General features: G+C 44.6%; 1 gene segment (V, D, J or C); it reads right to left on the reverse strand.

The window, feature by feature from the left end:
- Nucleotides 1–9,740: 9,740 nt before the first annotated feature.
- LOC140203904 (Ig heavy chain C region-like) lies at nt 9,741–25,542 on the reverse strand. The segment is given in 7 exon segments: nt 9,741–10,304; nt 10,906–11,226; nt 12,565–12,882; nt 12,971–13,273; nt 16,849–17,148; nt 18,095–18,388; nt 25,257–25,542. Coding segments are annotated over 6 exon segments (1,728 nt in total).
- Nucleotides 25,543–26,132: the final 590 nt, after the last annotated feature.

The following is a 26,132-nucleotide window of genomic DNA, read 5'->3' on the forward strand; positions in this document are numbered from 1 at the left end:
CTTCCTGTCTGCCAACCAATTCTCTATCCACATCAATACCTTACCCCCAATATCCTGTGCTTTTAGTTTGCACACTAATCTCCTGTGCGGGACCTTGTCAAAATCCTTTTGAAAATCCAAATATACCACATCCACTGGTTCTCCCCTATCCACTCTACTAGTTACATCCTCAAAAAATTCTATGAGATTCGTCAGACATGATTTTCCTTTCACAAATCCATGCCGACTTTGTCCGATGATTTCACCGCTTTCCAAATGTGCTGTTATCACATCTTTGATAACTGACTCTAGCAGTTTCCCCACCACCGATGTTAGGCTAACCAGTCTATAATTCCCTGGTTTCCCTCTCCCTCCTTTTTTAAAAAGTGGGGTTACATTAGCCACCCTCCAATCCTCAGGAACTAGTCCAGAATCTAAAGAGGTTTGAAAAATTATCACTAATGCATCCACTATTTCTTGGGCTACTTCCTTAAGCACTCTGGGATGCAGACCATCTGGCCCTGGGGATTTATCCGCCTTTAATCCCTTCAATTTACCTAACACCACTTCCCTACTAACATGTATTTCCCTCAGTTCCTCCATCTCACTGGACCCTCTGTACCCTACTCTTTCCGGAAGATTATTTATGTCCTCCTTAGTGAAGACAGAACCAAAGTAATTATTCAATTGGTCTGCCATGTCCTTGCTCCCCATAATCAATTCACCTGTTTCTGTCTGTAAGGGACCTACATTTGTCTTAACCAAACTTTTTTCTTTTCACATAACTATAAAAGCTTTTACAGTCAGTTTTTATGTTCCCTGCCAGTTTTCTCTCATAATCTTTTTTCCCCTTCCTAACTAAGCCCTCTGTCCTCCTCTGCTGAACTCTGAATTTCTCCCAGTCCTCAGGTGAGCCACTTTTTCTGGCTTACAGGAGGCAGGTTCCTGGGTGATGGTCAGGAGAGGGAAAAGGAATAGGCAGCCAGTTCAGAGTACCTCTGTGACCATTCACCTCAATAATAAGTTTATTGCTTTGGATAGAGTTGAAGGGGAGAACTTGGGGCAGACACAGAGACCTGGTTTCTAGCACTGTGTCTGTCCCAGTGGCTCAGAAGGGAAGGCAGGGGTGTAGAAGAGGAGTGAAACTGTGATAGTGGATTCCATAATCAGAGGAGCAGACAGCAGATTCTATGGATGTGAAAGAGACACCTAGATAGTATGTTGCTTCACAGGTGCCAAGGTCAGGGATGTCTCGGATCAGGTCAGGAGCATTCTAAAGGGGAAGAGCGATCAGCTGGAAGATGTGGTGTATATTGGTATCAGTGACATAAGCAGGGAAAGAGAGGAGGTCCTGAAGACAGAATATAGGAAGTTAGATGGAAAGCTGAAGAATTGGACCTCCAGCGTAGTAACCTCTCGATTGTTGTTTGCGCCATGCACCAGTGAGGGTAAGAATAAGATGACTTGACAGTTGATTGTGTGGCAGAAGAATTGGTGCAGGGGCAGTGTTTCAGATTTCTGGACCATTTTGATCTCTTCTGGGGAATGTATGACCTGTACAAAAGGACAGGTTATATCTGAACACGTCGGGGACCAATTCCCTTACAGGCAGGATTGCTAGAGCTGTTTGGGAGGATTAAAACTATTTTGGCAGGGGGATTGTAACCAGAGTGATAGGGCTGAGGATGGGGCAGCTGGTCTAAAACTATATGTGGTGTGTCGTGAGGCTGAGAGGAAAGGACAGGCAGATGATAGGCAAAGTTGAAGTCATGTGAATGAGTTCAAGTGTACCAGGGGGCCAAAATCAAAAAGAGTGATGAATACAGGACTGAAGGTGTAATATTGGAATGCACACAGTATATGGAATAAGGTCTTGTAGTGCAGTTAGAGATTAGCAGGTAATACATTGTGAGCATCACTGAGTCGTGGCTGAAAGAAGATCATAGCTGGAAGCTTAACATCCAAAGACGCACATAGTATTGAAAGCATAGGCGCGTAAGCAGAGGGGATGAGGAGCTTCTGTTGGTAAAAAATGAAATCAAATCCTTAGAAAGAGGTGATATAGCATCAGAAGATGTAGTATCATTTTAGGCAGAGTTAAGAAACTGCAAGAGTTTAATAAAAAAATCCTGATGGAAGTTATACACAGGCCTCTGAACAGTAGCCAGGAAGAGGGCTACAAATTACAATGGGAGATAGGAAAGGAATGTAAAAAGGGAGAAGTTACAAAAGTTGTGGGGATCTCAATATGTAGATAGATTGGGAAAATGAGGTTGGCGCTGGATCCCAAGAGAAGAAATTTGTAGAATGCCTATGAGGTTGTTTTTAGAGCAGCTTGTGGTTGAGTCCAACAGTGGAACAGTAATTCTGGATTGGGTGTAGGGTAATGAACCAGATTTGATTTGCAAGCTTAAGGTAAAGGAACCCACAGGATCAAGTGATCATAATATAACAAAATTCACCCTACAGTTTGAGAAGGAGAAACTAAAATCGGATGTATCAGTATTACAGTGGAGTAAAGGGAATTACAGATGCATGAGAGAGGGGCTGGCCACAGTAGATTGGAAGAGGTCAGATACAGGGATGATGGCAGAACTGCAAAGGCTGGAGTTTCTGGGAGAACTTTGGAAGGCATAGGAAAGATGCATCCCAAAGATGAAGAAGTATTCTGAAGGGAGTATGAAACAACCATAGCTATCAAAAGATATCAAAGACTGCACAAAGAAAAAGAGAGGGCATATAATATAGCAAAATCCAACAGCAGGTTTGCTATCTGGTAACTGCTATATGTAGTTTGTGCTGTGTATGACTGCTGGTGCAGCGTTTTGCACTTTGGCACCGGAGAAACACTGCATTGTTTGTCTGTATTGATGGGCATTCACGTCTGGCTGAATGATAATAAACTCGAACTTAACTTGAAGGCAATTAAAAAAAGACATAAAGAGTGAAGAGATGAAATAGGAAGGTGTTACATGCTCAAGGAAATCTGTGTTTTTTTTTGTGAGAATGATGTAATGGTCTTTTGGAAGTCACCTGATGTGATATTCCTGCCGATGTGAGCTCATGTGATGACATGTGCACCATGACTATATAAGGGTCGACCCAGGTGACGCAGTTGGTTTTTAGTCTGTAGATTTCCAGGTAGAACGTACTGTATCTCCGTTTTTGTTGCATGTTTGTTTTTGTGACGCAGTTTCATTTTTAAAATAGAGTGTGCGTTCTATTGCAAGATACCATATTATTGGACTGGAAATTTTTGGCTAGATGTGTTGATTTACCCAATTCCAACAGTAGAAGGGAGAGTGAAGAATTTATTGAAGTACAGGACCGAAGGATCGAGCGAAGTCGGCATCGTTTGGCAGTTTTAATAAAGGATTGACCTTATTGAGGCTTCATTGGAGGAGTAGCTACCTGCATCGGAGATAATTCTTGCCATAAAGAGCAAGGAGTTCATGCAACGGTTTGCTCTCTCTCTAAAAGAATTTAAAGTCAGTTGATTTAAACTGTTTATTTTCGGCATCATGAATTCTGTGGGCAGAACCAGCAGGAAAGTCGTGTCTATGAAGAAATCCTTCTCCAGAGAAGTCTCTCCCAATTGAACATATAAATCTGTTGGACTTCCGAATTTATCGCTTTAAGAACTATATCTGACTGTATTGCTTTAAGAACTGTTTTCACATTTAACGCTTTAAGAACCAGAGCTGAGTGACAAGTTGGTGAATGGCTGCATAACGGTTAACTTCCAGTTAAAGTTTTCATTTGTTTTTGTTTCCTTATCGTTTATACGTGTTTAATAAATGTTTGGTTGTTTTTATATAACCTGTTTCGATTGACATTCATTGTTGCCGGTTACGTAACAAAGGTAAGATAGCCAATAATATAAAAGAAGATGCCAAAAGATTTTTTACAGATATATATCAAGTAAATGAGAGACCAGTGCGGCTAATGGACCACTGGAAAATTATGTTGGAGAGGTAGCAATGTGGGACAAAGAAATGGCACATGAATTTAGTAAATATTTTGTGTCAGTCTTCACAGCAAAATGCCATAAACGCAAGCGTGTCAGGGGGCAGAAATGAGTGTCATTTCTATTACTAAGGAGAAGGTGCTTAGGGTGCTGAAAAGTCTGAAGGTAGTTAAGTCACCTGGACCAGATGGGGGACACCTCAGGGCTCTGAATGAGGTAGCTGAAGAGACTATGGAGACATTAGTAATAATCTTTCAACAATCATTAGATTCTGAAATGGTTCCAGAGGACTGAAAAATTGCAAATATCACTCCACTTTTTAAGATGGGACGGAGGCAGAAGAAAGGAAATTATAGGCCAGGTGGTTAATGGTTAGTGTAGACTCAGTGGTTAATGGTTAGTACAGACTTAGTGGGATGATGGGCCTGTTTCTGTGCTGTATCTCTCTATCTGTACAGGAAACAGTACAGACCGAGTACGGAAGCCCTTGTAAGTGTTCCCTGGACTAACCATCAAAAGAAGTAAGTGTGATCCCACTACAATCTGAAGGGGAATGCAGATCTGAATCACAAATGGTTAATGGTTTTTTTTCCCAGATGCTGCCTGTCTCACTGTTTTCTGATTTTATTTTATGTGCTCTTGCACATTCTAATAGAAATGTGATGTCCTTGGGATTCAACCCCCGTTCATCATAAAGAACTTTTGTGGCTCATTTGTGGACATGGTTGTTCTGCAATGCAAAATCTAATCTAATCTAAAAAATAACTGGAAAATTTTACCCAAAAGCAACCACTTGAATTTATAGTGTGGCTTTAATACAGGAAATCATTAGAAGGAGTTTCACAGGAGCATATATCATATGTCAAATCATATATTATTAATTTTAGACTGCACTCCTGAGGTTTCAGAGTTTATTTTATGTATATATTCTTTGTCATGCTGCAAAACGTTGATCTTCTAAACTGTGTTTCATTGCTCCACAACAATGACAATAAAGATATTCTTCTTCTTCTCTTTCAATAAATGTCGGTAATATCGAAGATAGTATTGTGTTTCTGTGTTTACGGATTGGCCTGTTGTGTTTATCGACTGTGGACATTTTCAGACTTATATTCTGTGTTTTTTATCGCCCGTTCCTTTTCTGTTTTGTAGTGTGAGGGGAGGGTGTTTGGGGGTCGGTGTTCTGTTAGCTTTTTGTGTGGGGGAGGGGTTGTTTTGTGGGGTCGGTGTTACTGTTCCGTTTTGTGAAGGGGGGTATCGGGGGGGGATTGATGATTTGGATGCCATTTTTGTCAGTGGGGGGATGGAGTGAGTTTCATGTTTCTCTCTGAATGACTTTCATATTCTTTCTTGTTTTCGTGGCTATCTGGAGAACACAAATTTCAAGCTGTATGTGGATACAGGCTTTGATAATAAATGAACCCTTGAACAATTCCAATTGAACTTAGAGAAGGAATCAGATCCCCTTCAGCTCTGGCAGACTTTTCAGGCCATTACTTCCTACAAGGTGAAACCTACATCACGAATGGCAGTGATGCTTCATTCCCAGATGAGCTCAACGCCATTTAAGCACACTTTGAAAGGGAGAATGAAACTACATGTGGGTGAATCCCTGCAGTGTCTGTTGACCCTGTCATCTCTGTCTCGGATGCCAACGTCAGAGCAGCTTTCAAGAGGGTGAATCCTCACACTGAATCAGGCCCTGATGCTGTGCCTGGTACGGAATTGAAAACTTGTGCGACCAACTGGTGGGAGTGTTCAGGAACATCTTCAATATCTCACTGCTTCAGTCAGAGGTTCCGATCTGTTTCAAAAGAGTGAGAATCATACCAGCGCCCAAGAAGAGCAGGGTGAGCTGTCTCAATGACTATCGCTCAGTTGCACCCACATCTACTGTGAGGAAATGCTTTGAGAGGTTGGTCACGGCCAGAATCAACTCCTGCTTAAGCAAGGACCTGGACCCACTGCAATTTACCTGTTGCCACAATAGGTCTACAGCAGATGGAATCTGACTGGCTCTCCACTCGGCCTTGGATCACCTGGACAATAACAATACCTGCTGAACGTCTGGATGTTGTTTACTGATTACAGCTCAGTGTTCAACACAATCATAACCTCAGTTCAAATCAACAAACTCCAAAACCTGGGCCTCCAGACCTCCCTCCACAACTGGATCCTTGACATCCTCACTGGGAGACCCACAGTCAGTGTGGATCTGAATGAGCATCTCCTCCTCACTGACAATCAACACTGGAGCACCTCAAGGATGTGGGCTTAACCCACTGCTCTACTCTCTCTGCACCCACAACTGTGCGACTAGGTAGAACTCAAGTGGCATTTATAAATTTACTGTTGAGCTATTGTGGGCTGAGTTTCAGGGTGATGAGGAGGCATACAAGAGCAGGATAGATCAGTTGGGTTCATGGCGTTTCAACAACAACCTTACTTTCAACATCGGTAAGACGAAGCAATTGATTGCAGACTTCAGGAAGGGGAAGTCATAGGAACACACATCAGTCTTCATTGAAGGATCAGCAGTGGAAAGGTTGAGCAGTTTCAAGTTCCTGGGTGTCAAAATCTTTGAAGATCAATCCTGGGTCCAACACACCTATTTCTTTATTTGCATAGTTCTGATCTCATCCTTTGTCTCTTCTTCTAATCCTCTCTGTCTCTGTCTCCACTGAACTCACAAGAAGAAAACAGGAGGAAGTGCAGACCACCAGATTCCATCTTCTGGGCTGAGATTTCTGGGAATTCATTCCATCTGAGGGAAGAAATCTCTGCACCACAGTTTCAAATGTCCTGCTCCTTACTTTGTAACTCTGTCCCCTTGTTCGTTGCTGTATGACAGGTGAAATTCTCCCAACATCTACCCTCTTGTGCCCCTTTTACATCTGATATGTTTGTCCAGAAATCTGGATTCTTGTCAACTGCAAGCAATGCAGACACAGACTGTCTGGTCTTGGTCATTGTCTGATAGTCACAGAGTCACAGAAAAGCACAGCACAGAAACAGGCCCTTTGACCCATCTGGTCTGTGCCGAGCCATTTGAGCTGCCAAGTCCCATTGACTTGCACCCAGACCATTGCCCTTCATACCCCTCCCATCCATGTAACCATCCAAACTTGTCTTAAACATTGAAATCGAACTTGCAAGCACCACTTGCTCTGGCAGTTCATTCCACACTCTCACAAAACTCTGAGTGAAGAAGTCTCCCCTCAGGTTTCCCTTAAACATTTCACCTTTCACCCTTAACCCATGATCTCTAGTTGTAGTTCCAGCCAACCTCAGTGGAAAAAGCCTGCTTGCATTTACCCTATCTATACCCCTGATAATTTTCTATACCGCCATCAAATCTCCCCTCAACCTTCTACGTTGCAAGGAATAAAGTCCTAACCTGTGTAATCTTTCCTTATAACTCAGTTTCTCAGTCCTGGCTGCATCCTCTTAAACCTTCCCTGTACTCTTTCAAGCTTATTTACACCTTTCCTGCAGATGTGACCAAAGCTGAACAGGTAAAGATTTTTCCTCCTCATGTATATGAAGGATGTAGGTAATAAAGTCAATTCAATTCAATTCAATTCAAATTAGGCCTCAAGAATGTCTTATACAACTTTAACATAACACCCCATCTCCTGTACTCAGTACTTTGATTTATGAAGGCCAGTGTGCCAAAAGATTTCATTATGATCCTATCTACCTGTGCCTCCATTTTCAATTAATTATGAACCTGTGTTCCCACATCTCTTTGTTCTACTGCACTCCTCAGTGTCCCATCGTTCACTGTGTAAGACCTACCTCAGCTGGTCCTACCTAAGTGCAACACCTTGCACTTGTCTGCATTAAATTCCATCAGCCATTTTTCAGACTATTTTACCAACTGGTCCAGATCCCACTACAAGCTCTGATAGTCTTTCTTGCTGTCCACAACATTTGCTGTCCAGCATCACTCTTCCTTCAGTTAGTCCTGACAAAGGGTCTCGGCCTGAAACGTCGACTGCACCCCTTCCTAGAGATGCTGCCTGGCCTGCTGCGTTCACCAGCAACTTTGATCTGTGTTGCTTAAATTTACAGCATCTGTAGAATTCCTGTTGTTTACATTCGTTCATTCTTTTAGCCGTTCTTATTTCTTTCTTAGGTGTTTTCTTCATATTTCTTACACTCCATAAGTACCTCATTTGTCCCTACCTGCCTATACCTGCTGTGCACTTCCTTGTACTTCTTAACCAGGGCCTCAATATCAAATGTCATCCTTGCCTTTTCTTCTGACAGGCACATACAAGCAACGTGCTCTCAAAATTTCACTTTTGAAGGCTTCTCACTTACCAAGTACACCTTTGCCAGAAAACAGCCTGTCCCAATTCACGCTTACCAGATCCTTTCTGATATCATCAGAACTGGCCTTTCTCCAATTTAGATTCTGAACCTGGGAACGAGATCTATTTTTTTCCAAATTTATTTTGAAACTAATGGCATTATGATCAGTTGATGCAAAGTGTTTCCGTACACAATCTTCTGTCACCTGCCCTGTCTCATTCCTGAATAAGATATCAAGTATTGCACACACTCTGTTGGGATTTCTATCTACTGATTAAGGAAACTTTCTTGAATACATTTGACAGACTCCATCCCTTTTGTAGTCTGGGTGTCCAAGTCAATTTGTGGAAAGTTGAAATCACCTCCTATCGCAACCTTGTGTTTCTTGCAATAGCCTGTGATGTCCCGACAATTTGTGCCTCTAGGTCCTGCAGGGCGATCTATAATATAGCCCCATTAACAGAGCCATACTTTTCTTAGTCCCCATTTCCACCTGTAAAGTCTCAGAAGAGGAGTTCTCCAGTCTCTCCTGACTGAACACTGCCGTCACATTTGCACTTTAATCCCTCCCATTCTGTGCATCTAAAAAATGGAACCCCAGAATATTGAGCTACCAGTCCTGCCTCTCCTGCAACCAAGTCTCACTAATGGTCACCATATCATAATTCCATGTATTGATCTCTGCCCTGAGTTCATCTGCCTTTCCTACAATAATACTTGCTTTGAGATATACGCAGCTCAGAACATTACTCACACCATGCTCAACTTCTTGATTCCTGACTTTGTCTAATGTCTAAAACCATGTCTCCACAATCTCTCCACAATCTGTTCTGACACTCTGGTTCTCATCCCCTGCAACTCTAGTTTAACCGGCATCCCCCGCCACCCCCACCATGCAGCACAAGCAAACCTTCCCACTGGGATATTAGTCCCCCTTCAGTCCAGATGCAAACCATCTGCCCTGACAGACAGATGTTTAACTGTGCCATTGCAACAGAACAGTTCCCAACAATGATATGTTTCATTTAGTTAGTGACACACAGACACCAGATGAGGAGCAGAAATGTTAGTGGGGACAAGGAGCCCTCAAACAGTGATCCAACATCTTTGACACCGATATGACGTTTGGTCACTGGTTTCAACTCTCAACTCTTTGTCAGATTGCCGTACATTCTAATCTCTCTGACCATCAGTTGACAGCTGATCAGTGGGATACCCGATGCAGGAAGGGTTCAGACACCAGAGAAACAAAGATTACTATTTCTCCCTGACTGTGTGTCACGTGCCACGCCTCATGTTGAAAGTTCCTTTTTTCTCATCACCAAAAATCACAATGAATACATTTTCATGTCATATTTATTGAACTTGGATCGGTACATTGACACGCACAAGGATTTAATACATTGTGCAGTCCCACACAGGGTTGAAATCCATTCAAATGTGGCAGAAGAAGATCTAAGAATGTACACACAAACTCAGAGATTTGTGGTGAATCATGTTTGTAGTTTAATTTGGTTCTTGATCTTAATTTCATTCTTAATTATGTTAAAAGGTCCAGATTTTAATCATGTTTTAATCAGCTAAATAATCCTCTGTGATAATTAATAGTCATAAAACTAACAAAACTGGGGTTTCATGGATTGAATCACACAGTATTACACACAAGATTTAAAACTATCAGTCAGAATGAGTGAGACATTGACCAGGGTGGGTTTGCTGTGAGATTTATTGATGCTTCGGAACAGGTTGGTTGGGAGCGACTCATGACCCACCACACAGGAGAAAGTGGTGCCGCTATTCCACTCCTCAGGAGAAACCTTCAGCTGACTGGTCATTGTGTTCCAGCCATTTCTGGGGTCCTTGGTCACTGGCTGGTTCACAAACCCTGTCTTCAGAAGGGTGTCATTGGCCATCCAGGCCACATAGATCTCTGTGGGAGAGAACTTGGTGACCAGGCACATCAAGGTCACAGTCTGATCGGTGTCTACCTCATCCGATGAAGGGAGGAGGAGGTAGACATGAGGACGAGTCACAACACCACCTGGAACAGAGAGAATCTCAGTTAGAATGAATCTTCCAATAATTTCCTACTTACCCGACACATTCTGGTCTTCACCAACATGAACAATTTCTAAATCTGAGGGGCTTCACTTGATCTGAAACTGAAGGCTTTTCCCTTTCTGCTCATCTTTGGGATTTGTGGAGTGGAAATCTTGGACCTGCTGCATTTTACAGCTTCCAGTGAGGTTAGTCTATTCAGTTTATTCAATGGGAGTCGCTGAACACAGCAACTCGACAGAAAGTGGAACTCAGCCCCTGGACTTGCATCATCCTGTGCTGTTTGTTCCATCTCCCCTGGAGCAGGGGTGGCAATCTAAGCTGTGTACGTGTGAGAGGGAGTGAGAACCTGTGGAACTCTCTCCCACAGAAAGCACTTGAAGAATTATCATCTAACATATTCAAGAATGGGTTGAATATACTTCTTCGGGTGAAAGCGTCAAAGGATATCTGGAGAAAACAGGAACAGGGATTGAATTTGGATGATCAGCTGAGACCAGATTGAATGGTTGAGCAGTGCTGGATGGTGATTAATCTGTCAAATTGATAAGATCAGACTCACACTGAATTCTGTCCACACGTACCTGTGTCCTTCCTGATGGATTTCTTCACTGGTGTTGGCAAACTCTTGTCCTCTATCACACACGAGTACTCAGCCCCACTGTTCCACTCTGCAGCAGGGACTGTCAGTCTGTTGGTGATCACGTCTTCACCTCCATTGCTGTCTGGACCCAGAGTCCTCACCCCATCTTCCATCTTCCTTCCGTCCACTTGCCAGGTTACAATGAATCCCTGTAAATCACTGTGAACCACCTCACACAGAATGGTCGCTGTCCTCTTTGTCCAGATCTCTTCGAAGGGAGGTTTGCTTAAAGTTACTGAGATGGGGGTATCTGAGCAGTCAACTGGGAGAAACGTCACAATTATTATTTCAAAATTCCCAAATGGTTGAGTTTGTCTCTGACGACCAACATTTCCTGTTCATTCCCGGTCAATGATTTGCCAGTCCCATCAAGATGAGATGAGACCAATCTACATTGGTGAAGAAAGGAATCTCCCCTTTTGAGCAGACAGGGTAATACCCTGAGCAAACGTAAATGAACAAGATTGGCCCGCAGATTGTCTTTTGCAGTTTCATGGTTACTTAAACTGTTACCAGAGACTTATTAAAACAAATACAGAAACTCCCCTGTATTTCAGAATGTGTCGGTGGAACAAGAAACAGAGCAAAATTTCACATGAAAATCTTCCAGAAAATACACTTAATATTTCAAAATTTCTGAGAAATATTTAGTTTTTGTTACAAATATTAAAATGCACTCTTTTTGTCTATCAGGTGTAACTAACATTTGCTGCTGCTTTGTCAGAATGTAGTGTGTTCAGGCCGCCCTCCTGAGGCTTCTACACATTGTCCAGGCTGACTATTCCCACACAGGAGCAGAGGGAGAGCTGCTCTGCTGGAAATTCAGTCACATCTGAGGCACTGATCGGAGGCCGGGATTAGGTTCAAAGGTAGAGGGAGGGAGCATTTTGAAGACGAGTATCAGCGAGTTGCAGAGAGTCTGTCGAGTGAAATGGTCTGGATTCTCCTCCAGTTATGAAAGTATTTTCTGGGATACTCTTATTTCTATGGTGAAAGTGTGGATTATGTTGGTTGAGAGTGGAAAACAAACCGTTGATTGGCCGATTTAAGTGCCAAGAGAGATTAAAAAGATGAAGGCATTGAGGCTGAGTCAATGGACAAACCGGTATTCAGCTCACTTCTCGATGAGGCTTCACTCGCCTCAGCACTGAACTGACTCTGCAGCTGCAGCCTGCAGCCATCGGCACTCACCTCAGCACTGAGCCTGGCTCCACGGCCGTGGCCTGCAGCCATCGGTCTCCTGGACCGGTTGCAGTGCTGAACTGGCAACGTGGCTGTGGATTTACTTCAGGGGGCTCTGCGGTTCAGTTTCTGTGGATTGTTTGTTTGAATTTTTTTATTGTTTGCACAATCTTTTTTCACACATTGGATGTTTGACTCTGAATTCTATTGTATTTCTTTGTTTTGTGACTGCCTGGAAGAAGAGAATCTCAAGGTTGTATATGGTGCACATACTTTGATAATAAATGTACTTTGTACTTTGAACTTTATCAGTTCACGCACTTAACTAAACCTGGGCTGCACCATGATTAGGTGTTTACCTTGAATTCATAGCCTAATGTGAACAATTTCAATAATGGGATGCATCCCAGGACCCTACCTTGGACGTTCTTCACTAGCTTCTTGATACGGGTGTTGGAGGGGGGATGAGTCACTGTACAGCTGAAGACTGATTCTGTCTTCCACTCCTGTAAACTCACGGTCAGGAAGTGTCTGGCACTGAAAGTCCACCCCTGCTCCAGAGTGGTCGGTGTAGCGCTGGTGTTGGAGTTGATCACGGTGCTGCCTTTCTCCCAGGTGACATTTATTTGGTCCGGGTAGAATCCAGACACGACACACTCCAGTGTGGCTGTTTTCGAATTCTTGGTCTCTTCCTGAGGTGGAGGCAGCAGTCTGACCTTGGGACTTCTTATCTCGACTGGAATAGAAAAGAAAACAAAGGAAATGTCAAACATTTTGACTCAGGTAACTAATGCTGGCCATTTAATCACTGGTCTCTTGCCCACCTTTGGTACTATTGGTCCGTGCTGACACTCGGGAAGATGAAGGAGATTCCTGAGCAGAGCACTCATACTCCACCCCACTGAACCACTCCTCCACACTGATCTGGAGTTCGCTGAGCACTCTGTATCGGGACCCGTCCATCTCCGCTTGATGGGTGTGAATTCCTTTAGTTTTCTCCTTCCCACCCACGTGCCAAGAGATGTGGATGTCTTTGGGATCTGTACAGATAACTGTGCACTTCACGGTAGCAGACTTGTCGATCCACATCTCTTCAATGTCGGGATTTTGAATAGAGACAGACAATTCTGTGGATTAGAAATGTAAATGCTCAGAATCTTACTGGAGATATTTCCATTGGTTGTGTTAGGTCCAGGCAGATCATCAGTACTTGACAGCTGCATTTAATGCAAACAGAATAACAGGAACACCCAGGGCTGAGTCACGTGCCTCATATTCCTATAAGTTTGATTGAGAAAAGAAATTCAGAACAAAGGATGTGCTAACGAGGTTTAGAATCTCTTTCTAATAACTGTACCAATCGGTTCACTGTGAGACGGAGCTCTGTGAGACAGAGAAGCATGCAGATTTCTCAGCAGAGACACAGCTCAGTATATTCTTTGCTTGGAGACTCAGTTGCATTGATTAGTATCAATGAACACTGTGAATCAATGAGAATCCCTTTCTCCATCTGGGCTGAGCCTGGGATTCACTCAGTTTAATAACTTCACATCCCGACATTCCAGTCTCACTGTGGCTGTGCCTCTCCTCGTCTCTGCAACCTTCACCACCCACACAAGCTTCAGACAACATTGTATTCTTTCAACTCTGCTCACTCATACACCTGCACTACTTCTGCTGGTGCCTGTGGTTTTAGCATTCTTGCTGACAAACACTGAAGCCTCTGTCTCACTTGAAATGAGCAGCCATGGTCAGAGTGTATCCATAAGTTAGGGACTGATGAACTGGCAAAATGGATTCAAATCCCAACCTGGTGGATGGGAGTTTAAATTCAATTCATCAATGCTCTTTGGAGTAAAAAGAAGACTACGGAGGTATTTGTAGTGTTATTCTCTGTGGTAATTTCTGGAGAGAAGTCTCGTCTGGTCTGGTTGGTTTGTGACTCCAGACCTGCAGCAACACGGCTGGAGCTGAATCACCATCAGGAATGAGGCAGCAAGTCCCTCAGTTCCAGAGAGATCAGTGATTGATGGGAAATGATAAATGAATAAAACAGCTCTTTGATCAAGTGTTGGGTCACCTGTCCTCTGGGTTAGTGTCAGTTTTGTGTGATTGCGGTCAAGTGCAGTTGTTGAGGTCGTCTCCCAATGCACGATCGTCAGTTCACTTACAGTGCAGCTCCCTGCACTTTGTGTTCACCATTTACACACTCGGTCACCTTCAGGCACGTGGGGTGTTTCTGCTCTTTGACATTTAGTGTGGAGGCTGATTGTGTTTGTGTCATGGCTGAGACCTTCAATGAGACTGTGAGTCAGTGTCTTTGTCTGAAGAAAGAGCAGACGTAACACACACAGTTCCAGTCTAACTGGGCCGGATCATCCGACAAGGTGTGATGTGTATTTCTTCACCTTTCTCATGTCAGTAAGATTATGAGCAATTTTCTTTTAAAACAGAAAGTCCGTGGGTATAGTCCAGATGACCATTGTTGTCGAGTAATACCACAAATATGCAAACCTAGGTGTATACTGAATGCTCATTGAATTGTGAATCTTAGTTTAATCAGCACTGTGATGTTGTTAAACATGTTTTCTGCAGGTTTCTCAGTTATGTCCCATATCAGCACAGTCTTGATGTTCAGCAGTCCCTGGGAAATGCGGTCCCCTCATAAAACCTGACCGAGTCAAGTTCGCTCCCCTTATTACTATATGCTGGTGTTATTCCACAAGAAGCATATAATTCTGTCAATGCTTGGGTAATTCTAACAAAACATCCTCCTTTGTGACATTCCTTAAAGTCACTGAATTTCCCTCTTGGACTGAATTCACTGTCCGGCATGTGGATCAATGTAACTTTAGCAATTTGTCTGATCCAGGATTTACACACAAAGCATGTCAGATTGGACAGGAGACTGGTTAGACCCCTGAGTCTTCTCTCACCAATTTGTCTTGTTCCCAGAATTATCAAAGGGTCATCCGTCCTTTGACTGAGTCAGCCCCGTTCACCTTCATCACCTCGTGCCTCACAGCCATTGGGTGAAAAACAGGTTCCAGTTCTCGTTGACTGGAGTTAGACAAGAGGGAATCTGGCCAAGGAAACTGGAATTGGGATCTGAGTCACACTGAAGCAACAATGTACACAAATGAATGAGTATATGGACAACCAGAAACAAGAGATTCTACAGATGCTGGAAATCTTGAACAACACACTCAAAATGCTGGAGGAACTGGGCAAGTCAGGCAGCATCTGTGGATGGAAATAAACAGTCGATATTTTGGGCTGAGAGATTTCACTGGTACTGGAAAGGAAGTGGGCAGAAGCCAGAATAAGAAGGTGGGTGGAGTAGAGAGGAATACATTCTGTCAGATGAGAGGTGATACCAGGTGAGGGGGAAAGTGTGTGGACGGGAGAGAGGTATGAAATAAGAAGCTGGTAGGGGATAAGTGGAAGAGATAAATGGCTGAAACAGAAGGAATCTGACAGGACAGTGGACCATGGAGGAAAGTGCAGGAGGAGGGGAACCAAATGGAGATGATGGGCAGGTGAGGAGAACTGAAGGGATGAAGGGGTGTCTAGTATGGGGAATAGAATAAAATGGAGAATAAAGGAGTGGGGACTATTACTGCAAGTTAGGGAATAAGTATTCATGGGATCGGGTTGGCATATGAAGTGTTGCTACTCCAACCTGAATTTGGCCTCACCATGGCAGTAGAGGAGGCCATGGACAGACATGTCAGAATGGGAATGGGAAGTCAAATTGAAATAGGTGGCCACGAGGATAATAGAAATGCGATTGGAGAGGTAGTCAGTTTGAATCGTGTTTTCTTCTCTCTCTGTTAAACTTCAATCCCAATGGATACCAGAGGCAGGTCTGGAATCCAGTAAATGGAGTGTAATAAAATTCAATGACGAATTGTAGACAGCCAATCACTTTATTTCACACTTTATTGCTGAACAATGATACCGTTGGGTAGAACCATCGGAGAATGTTGCATTGAGATTACTCTGTTGAAACAACATTGCCACTGGCTTCGAAAAACAGTCGGGACCTGGAAACGGAAGATTCATAGATTTAATTGTTAGATATTTTCACCTCTTTTCCCATGCTTGTGAAAAAGGGAGCCCCACATATTCCCACTTTCTATCCTCTGTATATCACATCCTATCAGGATGAGGTTATGTCAGCCATGATAAATGCATGTTGTCTCTGAACCTGGTCGAGGATCTGAGGACACAAGGTCGCAACATTCACTGGAGGATTGGGCATCAATTCAAAAATAATCCAGGCACCTACAGTGGACAATCGACAGAAGAGTCTCTCAGGAAACACTGGAAACAGACTCTGGAGAATGAAACAAATGCAAAATTGCAGAGATATTTTTAGAAGAACTAAAACGAGAAGACAGGGAACAGGGAGATCTTCTCCAGATGGTCAAGCCTGGGACGTGAGCTTTGCTCACTAACTTATTTTATTTATAACTACAAGCAAAGACAACTAAAATTATTGAGACAGAATGGACAGGTGACCTAATCTTACACCTTTCCTGCCCGGTTAAAGCTGCTGGTGAAATGAGTTGATTCAAAGTGCAAAGATCATCTGTACGTCACTCAACAAGATTGACGGTAGGGACAGGAATTGTGTGGGAGTATTAGTTCAGTATTTTAGTACTCTAAGTTAATTAATTTTTCTTCCGATATCACTCACCCTCTTGATACGTCATGTTGACCTGACCACTGAAACCAGAAGGTGCGTGATTCACTTCACAAGTATATTTCTGTTTCTTGGTCCATTCCTGCATAGGCACTGTCAGGTAAGAGATTGTTTCAAATGTACCATCAGATCTCTGAGTGGAACGGAGAACAATCCCTTCTTGGGCAGATCCAGCTTTTTTCCAGAATACTTCAATGTCGTCAGGGGAGAATCCAGATATCACACAGCCCAGGACAGCATTTGCTTGACTGTGGATTGCCTCCCGGGATGGAACAAGGGAGCTGAGCTTTGGAGCTGTAACACAATAAATATCTGTCAGTACATGATTGCTTTGCCCAAGTTTTGGACTTCATTCCCCCTCATCCTGGACAAGTTCCCCAATTCCAGTCCTCTCAAGAATGTTGTTAATTTACAGCTGATCTGATGATCTGATGGCTCACACCAGCAAATGGGAGGGCTGGGTGTATAACTTGGGCCTCCCAGCAGTGTGTCCCACTGTGCTATGATAATGCAGAGAGGTGGGTCATGGGGTTGAGGTGCAGACCTGCCATGATCTAATTGTTTACTGGAGAATGACTGATACCAGCTCCTGTGAGCATGTGTACGTGGTGTGGGACTGTTTCCATTAGCAAGTTTGGGAAACACAATTTTACTTTCAATGAGAAAGAAGAACAGATGGACAGGAGGAATTTAATTTGTTGTAACTGTAAAGGCTTGTTCAGATCTGTGAGAAGATGGTTAAAGAAGGGCAGTGGAGTGGATTCCTTCATCACATTCACAAGGGATTGCTTTTCCCAGAAGAGGGGCAGCTGCAGGGTGGAGGGGAAAGTGCAGGAGGAGTGGAGTAAAGTTTAAATTGTCGTTCTGTGTGCAGGGGTACGATGGGCCAGCGGTCTCTGTATGTGTACAGGAGCTGATCTGTAGGGAGGGTTTAGTTGGGGGGGGGGTGGAGAGTCTCCCGAAAGGAATGGATACAATGGAGGCAGATCAGCACAAGTTGTGTCCTCCACCCTCCACTGATACTGAGTTTCAGTGAGTTCAGGAGGACGTTTCCCCCATTTCAATTCCTTATTTTTTCTCAATGTCAATTTGGTAAGGGGTAGGGGGTAGTACTACTGTTGTAAGAGTAGATTAAAGGAGCTAGTTGCCATGTCCAGCATTATCTGACAAAGATTCCTACTCCAGATTTATGCTCTGAGATCAATGCAGCTTTTAAGAGAAAATTACGTCTCATACTAACAGTGATGTTTCGGGAACACCGCTGTCACACTTGCTGCCTTGCAGGTGTAGACTTTATTCTTCTTCCAGTCTGCCGCAGAGACTTCGAGCAAGCTGCTCATCGTGAACTTTGAATTTTGCCCCAATACCGCCGGGTATTTCTTGACTCCAGTGGTGATGTCCTCACTGTTAGTGGACCATGTCTGACTGATGCTCTCGGGCTGATAGTCCTTGACCAGACAGAGGAGGCTGATCTTTTGGTCAGATTCTGTGTTGCAGGAAGGAGTGATGTAGACTGATGGCGAGGACGTGAGCTCTGAAATGGAAAGAAATTCACAGAAGTTTCTGTAAGTAAATGCATTACTGGCAGACAAAGAAGGAGACATGTTATCCACTACAATTACTACAGTACTGTGCTGAAGTCTTAGCCGCATAGCTGGACTACCCCCCCCCCCCTCAATACACACAGTAGTAACTTTATGTATTGCACTGTATCTCTGCCACTAAAAAAAAAACAAATTTCATGACAGATGTGAGTGAGGATAAACCTGATTCTGATGTGGGTCTCTGTTGTGGACTGAGAGTGGGAAAGGGGAGCGAGTGAGAAGCACCAGAGAGACATTCTGGAAAGATCAATAAACCAATTGTTTGGAATCAAATGATCTTGCCTGTTGTCTCAGTGTTGGGAGTGTCTGCACCCGTGCCGAGCCCTGCCCCTGCCACTCCTTCTCTGTCCCCTGTCCCACTCACATCCCGCAGCGCTCCACCCTCACCATTCCCAACATCCTTTGCTCTCACCAGATTTACAAACTCACTCTCCATTCCACATTGATAAATATGGTATTATGAAAAAGTTTTAGGCAAACTAGCAATATAGATATGCCCAAGGCTTTTGCACAGTACAGTTTATAAACCAGTAATTTCTAAAATTATTCACTCCATTAAATAATACTCTCACCATTTCAACACTCAGCTGGGAATCTGTGTCACTGAACTCAGAGGCTATGGTTCAGTCTCACAGTGGAGACTTGAGCACACAGTCACAAGTGTGCCCCAACACCCCACTCAGACCCCGACTTAGACAGTCATCCAATGTCCCATGTGTTGGATTTCAGACAAAATATCAAAGTTTTACCTTGTCTCTTCCCCAAATATAATTCCGGATTCTTAGAAGTCTATTCGCACCAGATTGGTGGAGTTTACAGAAAAAGTAAACATTTAGCAGTAGTTTATTTGAATAATTATGATCTGTTCAGTATTGATGTTGAGTATGAAGTAACCCTTGTGTGGATATCTGTACCTTGTCTCCAACACCATCTGTGTGATATAGTGGTGAGTGTCTAATGGTCTCTGCTTCTGAAATTCAACTGAACAGACTACCATCAGACCATAAGACTGTAAGACATAGGAGCAGAATTAGGCCATTCAGCCCATCGAGTCTGCTCCGACGTTCCATCATGGCTGATTGGATTCCACTGAACCCCGTACACCTGCCTTCTCACCATATCCTGGGATACCCTGACAGACCAGGAAATGATCAAATTCCACCTTAAATACACGCATGGACCTGGCTTCCACCACAGTCTGTGGCAGAGCATTCCACAGACTGCGCTGACTAAAAAAGTTCCTCGTTATTTCCATTCTTAGGGGTCACCCCTCAATTTTCAGGCTGTGCTCTCCAGTTGTGGATGCCCCCATCGTACAGAAAACATAGAAAATAGGTGCAGGAGTAGGCCATTCCACCCGTCGAGCCTGCATCGCCATTCAGTATGATCATGGCTGATCATCCAACTCAGAACCCTGTACCAGCCTTCCCTCCATATCCCCTGATCCCTTTAGCCACAAGGGCCATATCTAACTCCCTCTTAAGTATAGCCAATGAACTGGCCTCAACTGTTTCCTGTGGCAGAGAATTCCACAGATTCACCACTCTCTGTGTGAAAAAGTTTTTCCTAATCTCGGTCCTAAAAGGCTTCCCCTTTATCCTCAGACTGTGACCCCTCGTTCTGGGCTTCCCCAACATCAGGAACAATCTTCCTGCATCTAGTCTGTCCAATCCCTTTAGGATTTTATACATTTCAATAAGATCCCCCCTCAATCTTCTAAATTCCAACGAGTATAAGCCTAGTCAATCCAGTCGTTCATCATATGAAAGTGCTGCCATCCCAGGAATCAATCTGGTGAACCTTCTTTGTACACCCTCTATGGCAAGAATGTCTTTACCCAGATTAGGGGACCACGAAACATCCTCTCCACATCCACCCGATCCAGTCCTTGCAACATTCGGTAGGTTTCCATGAGATTCCACTACATACTTCTAAATTCCAGTGAGTACAGGCTCAAAGCTGCCAAATGCTCCTCATATGTTAACCCCTTCATTTCCAGAATGATCCTCGTGAACTCCGCTGGACCCTCTCCAATAACAGCACATCGTTTCTGCAATATGAGGCCCAAAACACTTGACAATACTCTAAGTGTGGTTGACTAGTGTCTTATAAAGGCTCAGCATTATTTCCTTGCTTTTATATTCTATTCCCCTTGAAACAGATGCCAACATTGCATTTGCTTTCTTTACCACAGACTCAACCTGTAAATTAACCTCTGGGAGTTTTGCATGAGGACTCCAAAGTCCCTCTGCACCTCTGATCTACCCTCTGCACTACATAATGCATCTGACACCGCCTCAAAATTAAACACGTGTAACTGAGGAAGAATTTCAACCGCACCGAGCCTGTGGAACTTACAAGCCAAACACCTTCCTGACACACCAGGCCGAGAATCGCAGTCAGAGGAATGGTGACTGTGATCCTTTGACAAGTCTAGTCTGTGAGGGACTCATTGAGGTGGAATCCACAGTTTAATCCTGGGAACTCCAGCAAGGCCACGTGTCATGTGGTGGAGTGTGTTGACAGTTCTGGTGGCAGCTGTCACTCAGTAAATCCCGGGTACAGTGGTCTGTGGAACTGTGAGACTGACTCCAGTGTAAGTGGCTGAACACTGGTAAATGGTTCACTTTGGAAATGCCAGCGACAGCCAGCACCATTCAAACCACAGAGTCGTCAGCTTCCCTCGTACTCAGCAGCTGGGGAAAGGGATGGTCAGCTGTGGTCTGAGGAACCTCACTGCTGTTTATCAGCATCAACCCCTGACAACAAGGGAGCTATGGGACCAAAGACCTGGGACCAGCAGGACGATCATCAGTAATCTGTGTCTATCTGTTCATCTACTGCACAGTCAGTAACTTTAAATTCCTGGGTGTCACTATCTCAGAGGACCTGTCCTGGACCCAACATATAAATGTAATTGCAGAGGAAACAGGACAGTGCCTCTACTTCCTCAGGAGTCTGCGGAGATTTGGTATGATGTCAAAAACCTTGACAATCTTCTATAGATGTGTAGTGGAAAGTATAATGACTGGCTGCATTACGGCCTGGTATGGGAACACCAATACATTTGAATGGAAAATTCTACAAGAGATCATGGATTCAGCTCAGTACATAATGGGTAAGGCCCTCCCAACCACTGAGTGCATCTACATGAAATGCTGTCATAAGAAAGCAGCATCTATCATTAAAGATCCTCACCACCCAGGCCAGGCTCTTTTCTCACTGCTGCCATCAGGGCAGAAGGAACAAGAGCCTCAGGACTCACACCACCAGGTTCAAGAACAGTTACTACCCCTCAACCATCAGGCTCCTGAACAAAAGAGGATATTTACACTCATCTATTGAGATGTTCCCATAAACAATAATCTCACTTTAAAGACTCTTTATCTTGTTATTTCACGCTCTCATTATTTATTGCTGTTTACTTAGTGTTGCATTTCAACAGTTTATTGTCTTCTATGCTCTTGCTATTTCATTGATCCTGTTTACAGTTACGATTCTATAGTTTTGCTGAGTATGCCCACAAGAAAATGAATCTGAGGGTTGTATGTGATGACATGTATGTATTCCGATAATAAATTTTACTTTGAACTTTGAGACATCAAATGAGGAGTTCCCAGTGGTGGGGAGCTTTAGGAATTGTAGGCTAAAAGTGACTATTCCCTTCCAACATCACCCAAACAGACTAGATTGTCATGTTGTAGTTCAGTTTGTGGGAACAAGATGCAGACAAGTTGGATGTTTAGTCCCCCATATGAAGAGACACACTGCAGAAGTACTTGCTGGGTTGGGAAAGGCTCTGGGATGTTCTGGGGTTGCAGAAGTCAATGAAAAGCAAATTGTTTTCATCAAAATAAATTCAGTAAAATAAAACTGGAAACAGTGTAGTTGCCAGAAATCAGACTGACAGAGTCTGGTGAAAGGTCACTGATGTAAAACATTAACTCTGTTTCTCACCCACAGATGTTCCCTGAGCTGCCCAGTGTTGGCAGTGCAGGAGGCACAATAATGTCAGTCGGTGAGATTTGCAGCTGAGGATCTTTTACATCCCAGGACCAGCAGGTGGTAAGTACAGTTCTGTCTGGATCAGTGTTCCTCAGGGTCTTCATAAAAACACCCATCAAACTGTCAGCAGGGTGCTGGGGTGAAGGGGGAACTGGATCTGGGTGGGTCACAGGGTGCTGGAGTGAAGAGGGGAACTGGATCTGGGCGGGTCACAGGGTGCTGGGGTGAAGAGGGGAACTGGATCTGGGTGGGTCACAGGGTGCTGGGGTGAAGAGGAGAACTGGATCTGGGTGGGTCACAGGGTGCTGGAGTGAAGAGGGGAACTGGATCTGGGTTGGTCACAGGGTGCTGGGGTGAAGAGGGGAACTGGATCTGGGTGGGTCACAGGGTGCTGGGGTGAAGAGGGGAACTGGATCTGGGTGGGGCACAGGGTGCTGGAGTGAAGAGGGGAACTGGATCTGGGTTGGTCACAGGGTGCTGGGGTGAAGAGGGGAACTGGATCTGGGTGGGGCAGAGGGTGCTGGAGTGAAGAGGGGAACTGGTTCTGGGTGGGTCACAGTGTGCTGGGTATTTGTACAAAATAATCGATGATGAATCAGCAGATCGGGGGAGACTCGTTCTGATTTTAGTCTGTATTGTAGTAAGTGGATAGAACATCGGGTAGTATAAACAACTGGTGGGCAATTTTATTTATTCATTTTTAGGGATCTGGGCTTTGCTGGTAAAGTCTGAATAAATTACTCATCTGAACTGCCATTCAGAGGGCACTTGGAGACAAACACATTGATGGGTCAGGAGTCATAAATAGGGTCGAAGGGTAAGGATGAGAGATCTCCTTCCCTGAGGGACATCAGTAAAACTGAAGAATCAACGTTACTAATGACTAGATTTAAAAACAATACCAATTACTAAAATGTTGGAAATCAAACCACAGATCCAAATCTGTTGCAGATTATTATGAACTGAGTTTAAATTTGTCAGTTTTGTTGTGGTGGTATCCGTGGACTGTTCATCCATCCCTCTGCACTACTCATCTGCTTTGATGTACTGCCCTGTTTCCCATCACTCCGAATCCAACCTTGTGCCTGTCCATTGGATCACTGTGTCCACGGTGTCCTGGACAATATTTCTCCTTCAATAACATCACCAGAACAGACTGTCTGATAGTTCTCACCTTGCAGTTTGTGGATTCTGCTGTGTGCAGAGTGGCTCCACATTCCCGACTCTACAACAGGGCTGTACTTTGAAACTACTTCATTGCCTGTGAAGAGCTCGGGGACACCATGAAAGCTGCTCTGTAAATGTCAGCACTTTATCTCACAACCACTTTTACTGAATCACCAGCAACACTGGTTAATGTAGGAAAGCACTTGTTAAACAAACCCAGTCGGGGGATGGAGGGGGGCAAGAAATTAGAGCAGTTGCTCTGTCTGTGAACTGAGAATAAGCAGTTCATTTGAACAGTAAAGTTCAACTCGTGTCCCGTGAGTGTGTGATGGGACAGGTTGGGGGAAGCTTCACTCTGTGTCTGAACTCTGCTGCCCCTGCCCTGGGAGGGATGGGACAGTGCAGAAGGATCTTTGCATCTAATCCATGGCTGCCAGGACAGGACATGGGAGCTGTAATCTGTATTTAACTCATGCTCTGTGTACTCTGGGGTGCTTGTTGGAATCCCTTCGAGGAAGAATTTCCTAGATTTACAAGATAAATACTGATTCCATTGAATGACAGAGCAGAGAATGAGGCCATTCATCCAATAGTGTCTGTGCTTCCCTTTAACTGAGCAAACCCAATAAACCCATTGGTCTCTCTGCTCTTCCCTGTATCCCGACAAAAGGCGGATCTCCTCCTGTTCCCTCTCTACACTCACTATTGGCCACCACCATCATTCAGGCAGTGTGTTCCAGATCACAAACGTTCTTCAACAAACCTTCCCTTAAATACTCGCCTATAACATTATTGACTTGAACTCTTCCCTCCCCACCCCACCTGCACCACTCCCCACTCCCCCACCCACCAATGCAAGGCTGCCCGGAATGTGTGAAGGAACTGTGATTTCAATTCCCTGCCTTACCTTTCCTGCGCCACTTCCACACTGCCTTCCCAACTCCAAAATTCCTCCCCACCGCACCCCACCTCCTCACCCATCAGGGAATAAAGCTAAAACCTTAATCCCATCAATTAATCCTGGGATATCGCCGATTCTTTTGCTGTATCCCGGGACCGACCTCAGGCCGGACATTACATGATGGGACTGACACCCACCTGTACCCTGGGGATATTGAGCCATCAACCAGATGATACATGTGTACACCATTCCCTCAGATTATGTCTTAATCCCATTACCTTCAACATGAAAGCAGCCGACAGTAAAACCCGATCCCAATAACTTGACACTGAACAGATCCATTGTTGTCACTGACAGGGAACAAGTTCAACTGCACTGAAACGCTCAGCCCCTGAACGTGGCTTCAGTCGGTGCTGAGGATCAGAAGCCAGACTTGAACCAAACACTGAGCTCACTCAGCACAATCGGCCGGTGTCAAGGCACAGTCTGGTGACAAGATCCGACCCCATTCCCCTGAGCCTGTTCCCGGTCTGTGGACAGTTCACTGGTGGGTGGGGTATGTACCCTTGTACTGTTACTGGGCTCTAGAGAAACCCGCCGGTTCGGGGAGATTCATGTACTTGCTCTAGATATCTCACTGATTTCGGGTGAATCACCGAATTCGCCAGAACCGTAAATAAATAAAATACTAGTGCGTGAAGATACAATTGAGAAGTTGGTCTTACCTGAAGTCACTGTCAGCGAGGTTCCTCCGCCCCAGTAGTCAAGATAGTCACAGTGCTCCGTCTCCCCATTCACCCAGTGCAGTAACTTCACTTGCCCGTCACATCCAATAATCTCAGCAAAATGTCAACATGATCCCTGTCCGGACCGGGAGCAGCCGCTTCCTGGATTTCCATCCCAAACTCCGTCCTTGACTCTTCCTGGTGTGTGAATAAAAGAGGCATTTTCACAGTTTTCCTGTCTGTGGGCACCGGCTCCCTCCATCCCCCGGCATCAGAGTCGAATCCTCTTTGGGCTTGTAATTGTCCAGAAATGGACATTTGCGCCCAGCAGTCCGAGTGAGGCTTCACGGATTTGACTCTGGGAAGCAGCAATGCGGAATCCGTGGAGACAGACTGCGCTGCAGACGCTCCTTTGTCGGGACCAGTTTCTGTTCAGCTCCCCATCACCCCATATCTCGCACAGTAATAGGTGGCCGTGTCGTCCAGTCTCAGGCGGCTCATTTGCAGATAAATGTTGCTGCTGCTCTTGGAAGCGGTGAAGCGGGTCTGGACTCCAGGCGCGTAGTACTTGCTACTTTCACTATAATACGATACCAGCCACTGCAGCCCTTTCCCGGGGACCTGTTTCACCCAGCTCATGGTATAGCTGCTGATATCGAACCCAATGACCGCACAGGTCAGTCTGTGGGACTGCCCGGGCTTTACCACCGCTGACTCGGGCTGTGTCAGCACGACGGCGGACCGCACGCCTGTCAATAAAAAAAGAGCAGAAATTAATTAAATGTCCCACGGGCAGAGGTTCACAAAGCCTCCGAGAAACAGCCGGTCCCGGGAGGGGGACAAGCTGCGGGACACCCACCTGCCAGACAAGACAGG

This window comes from Mobula birostris, chromosome 10, assembly GCF_030028105.1.
Source record: "Mobula birostris isolate sMobBir1 chromosome 10, sMobBir1.hap1, whole genome shotgun sequence".
Taxonomy (NCBI): domain Eukaryota; kingdom Metazoa; phylum Chordata; class Chondrichthyes; order Myliobatiformes; family Myliobatidae; genus Mobula; species Mobula birostris.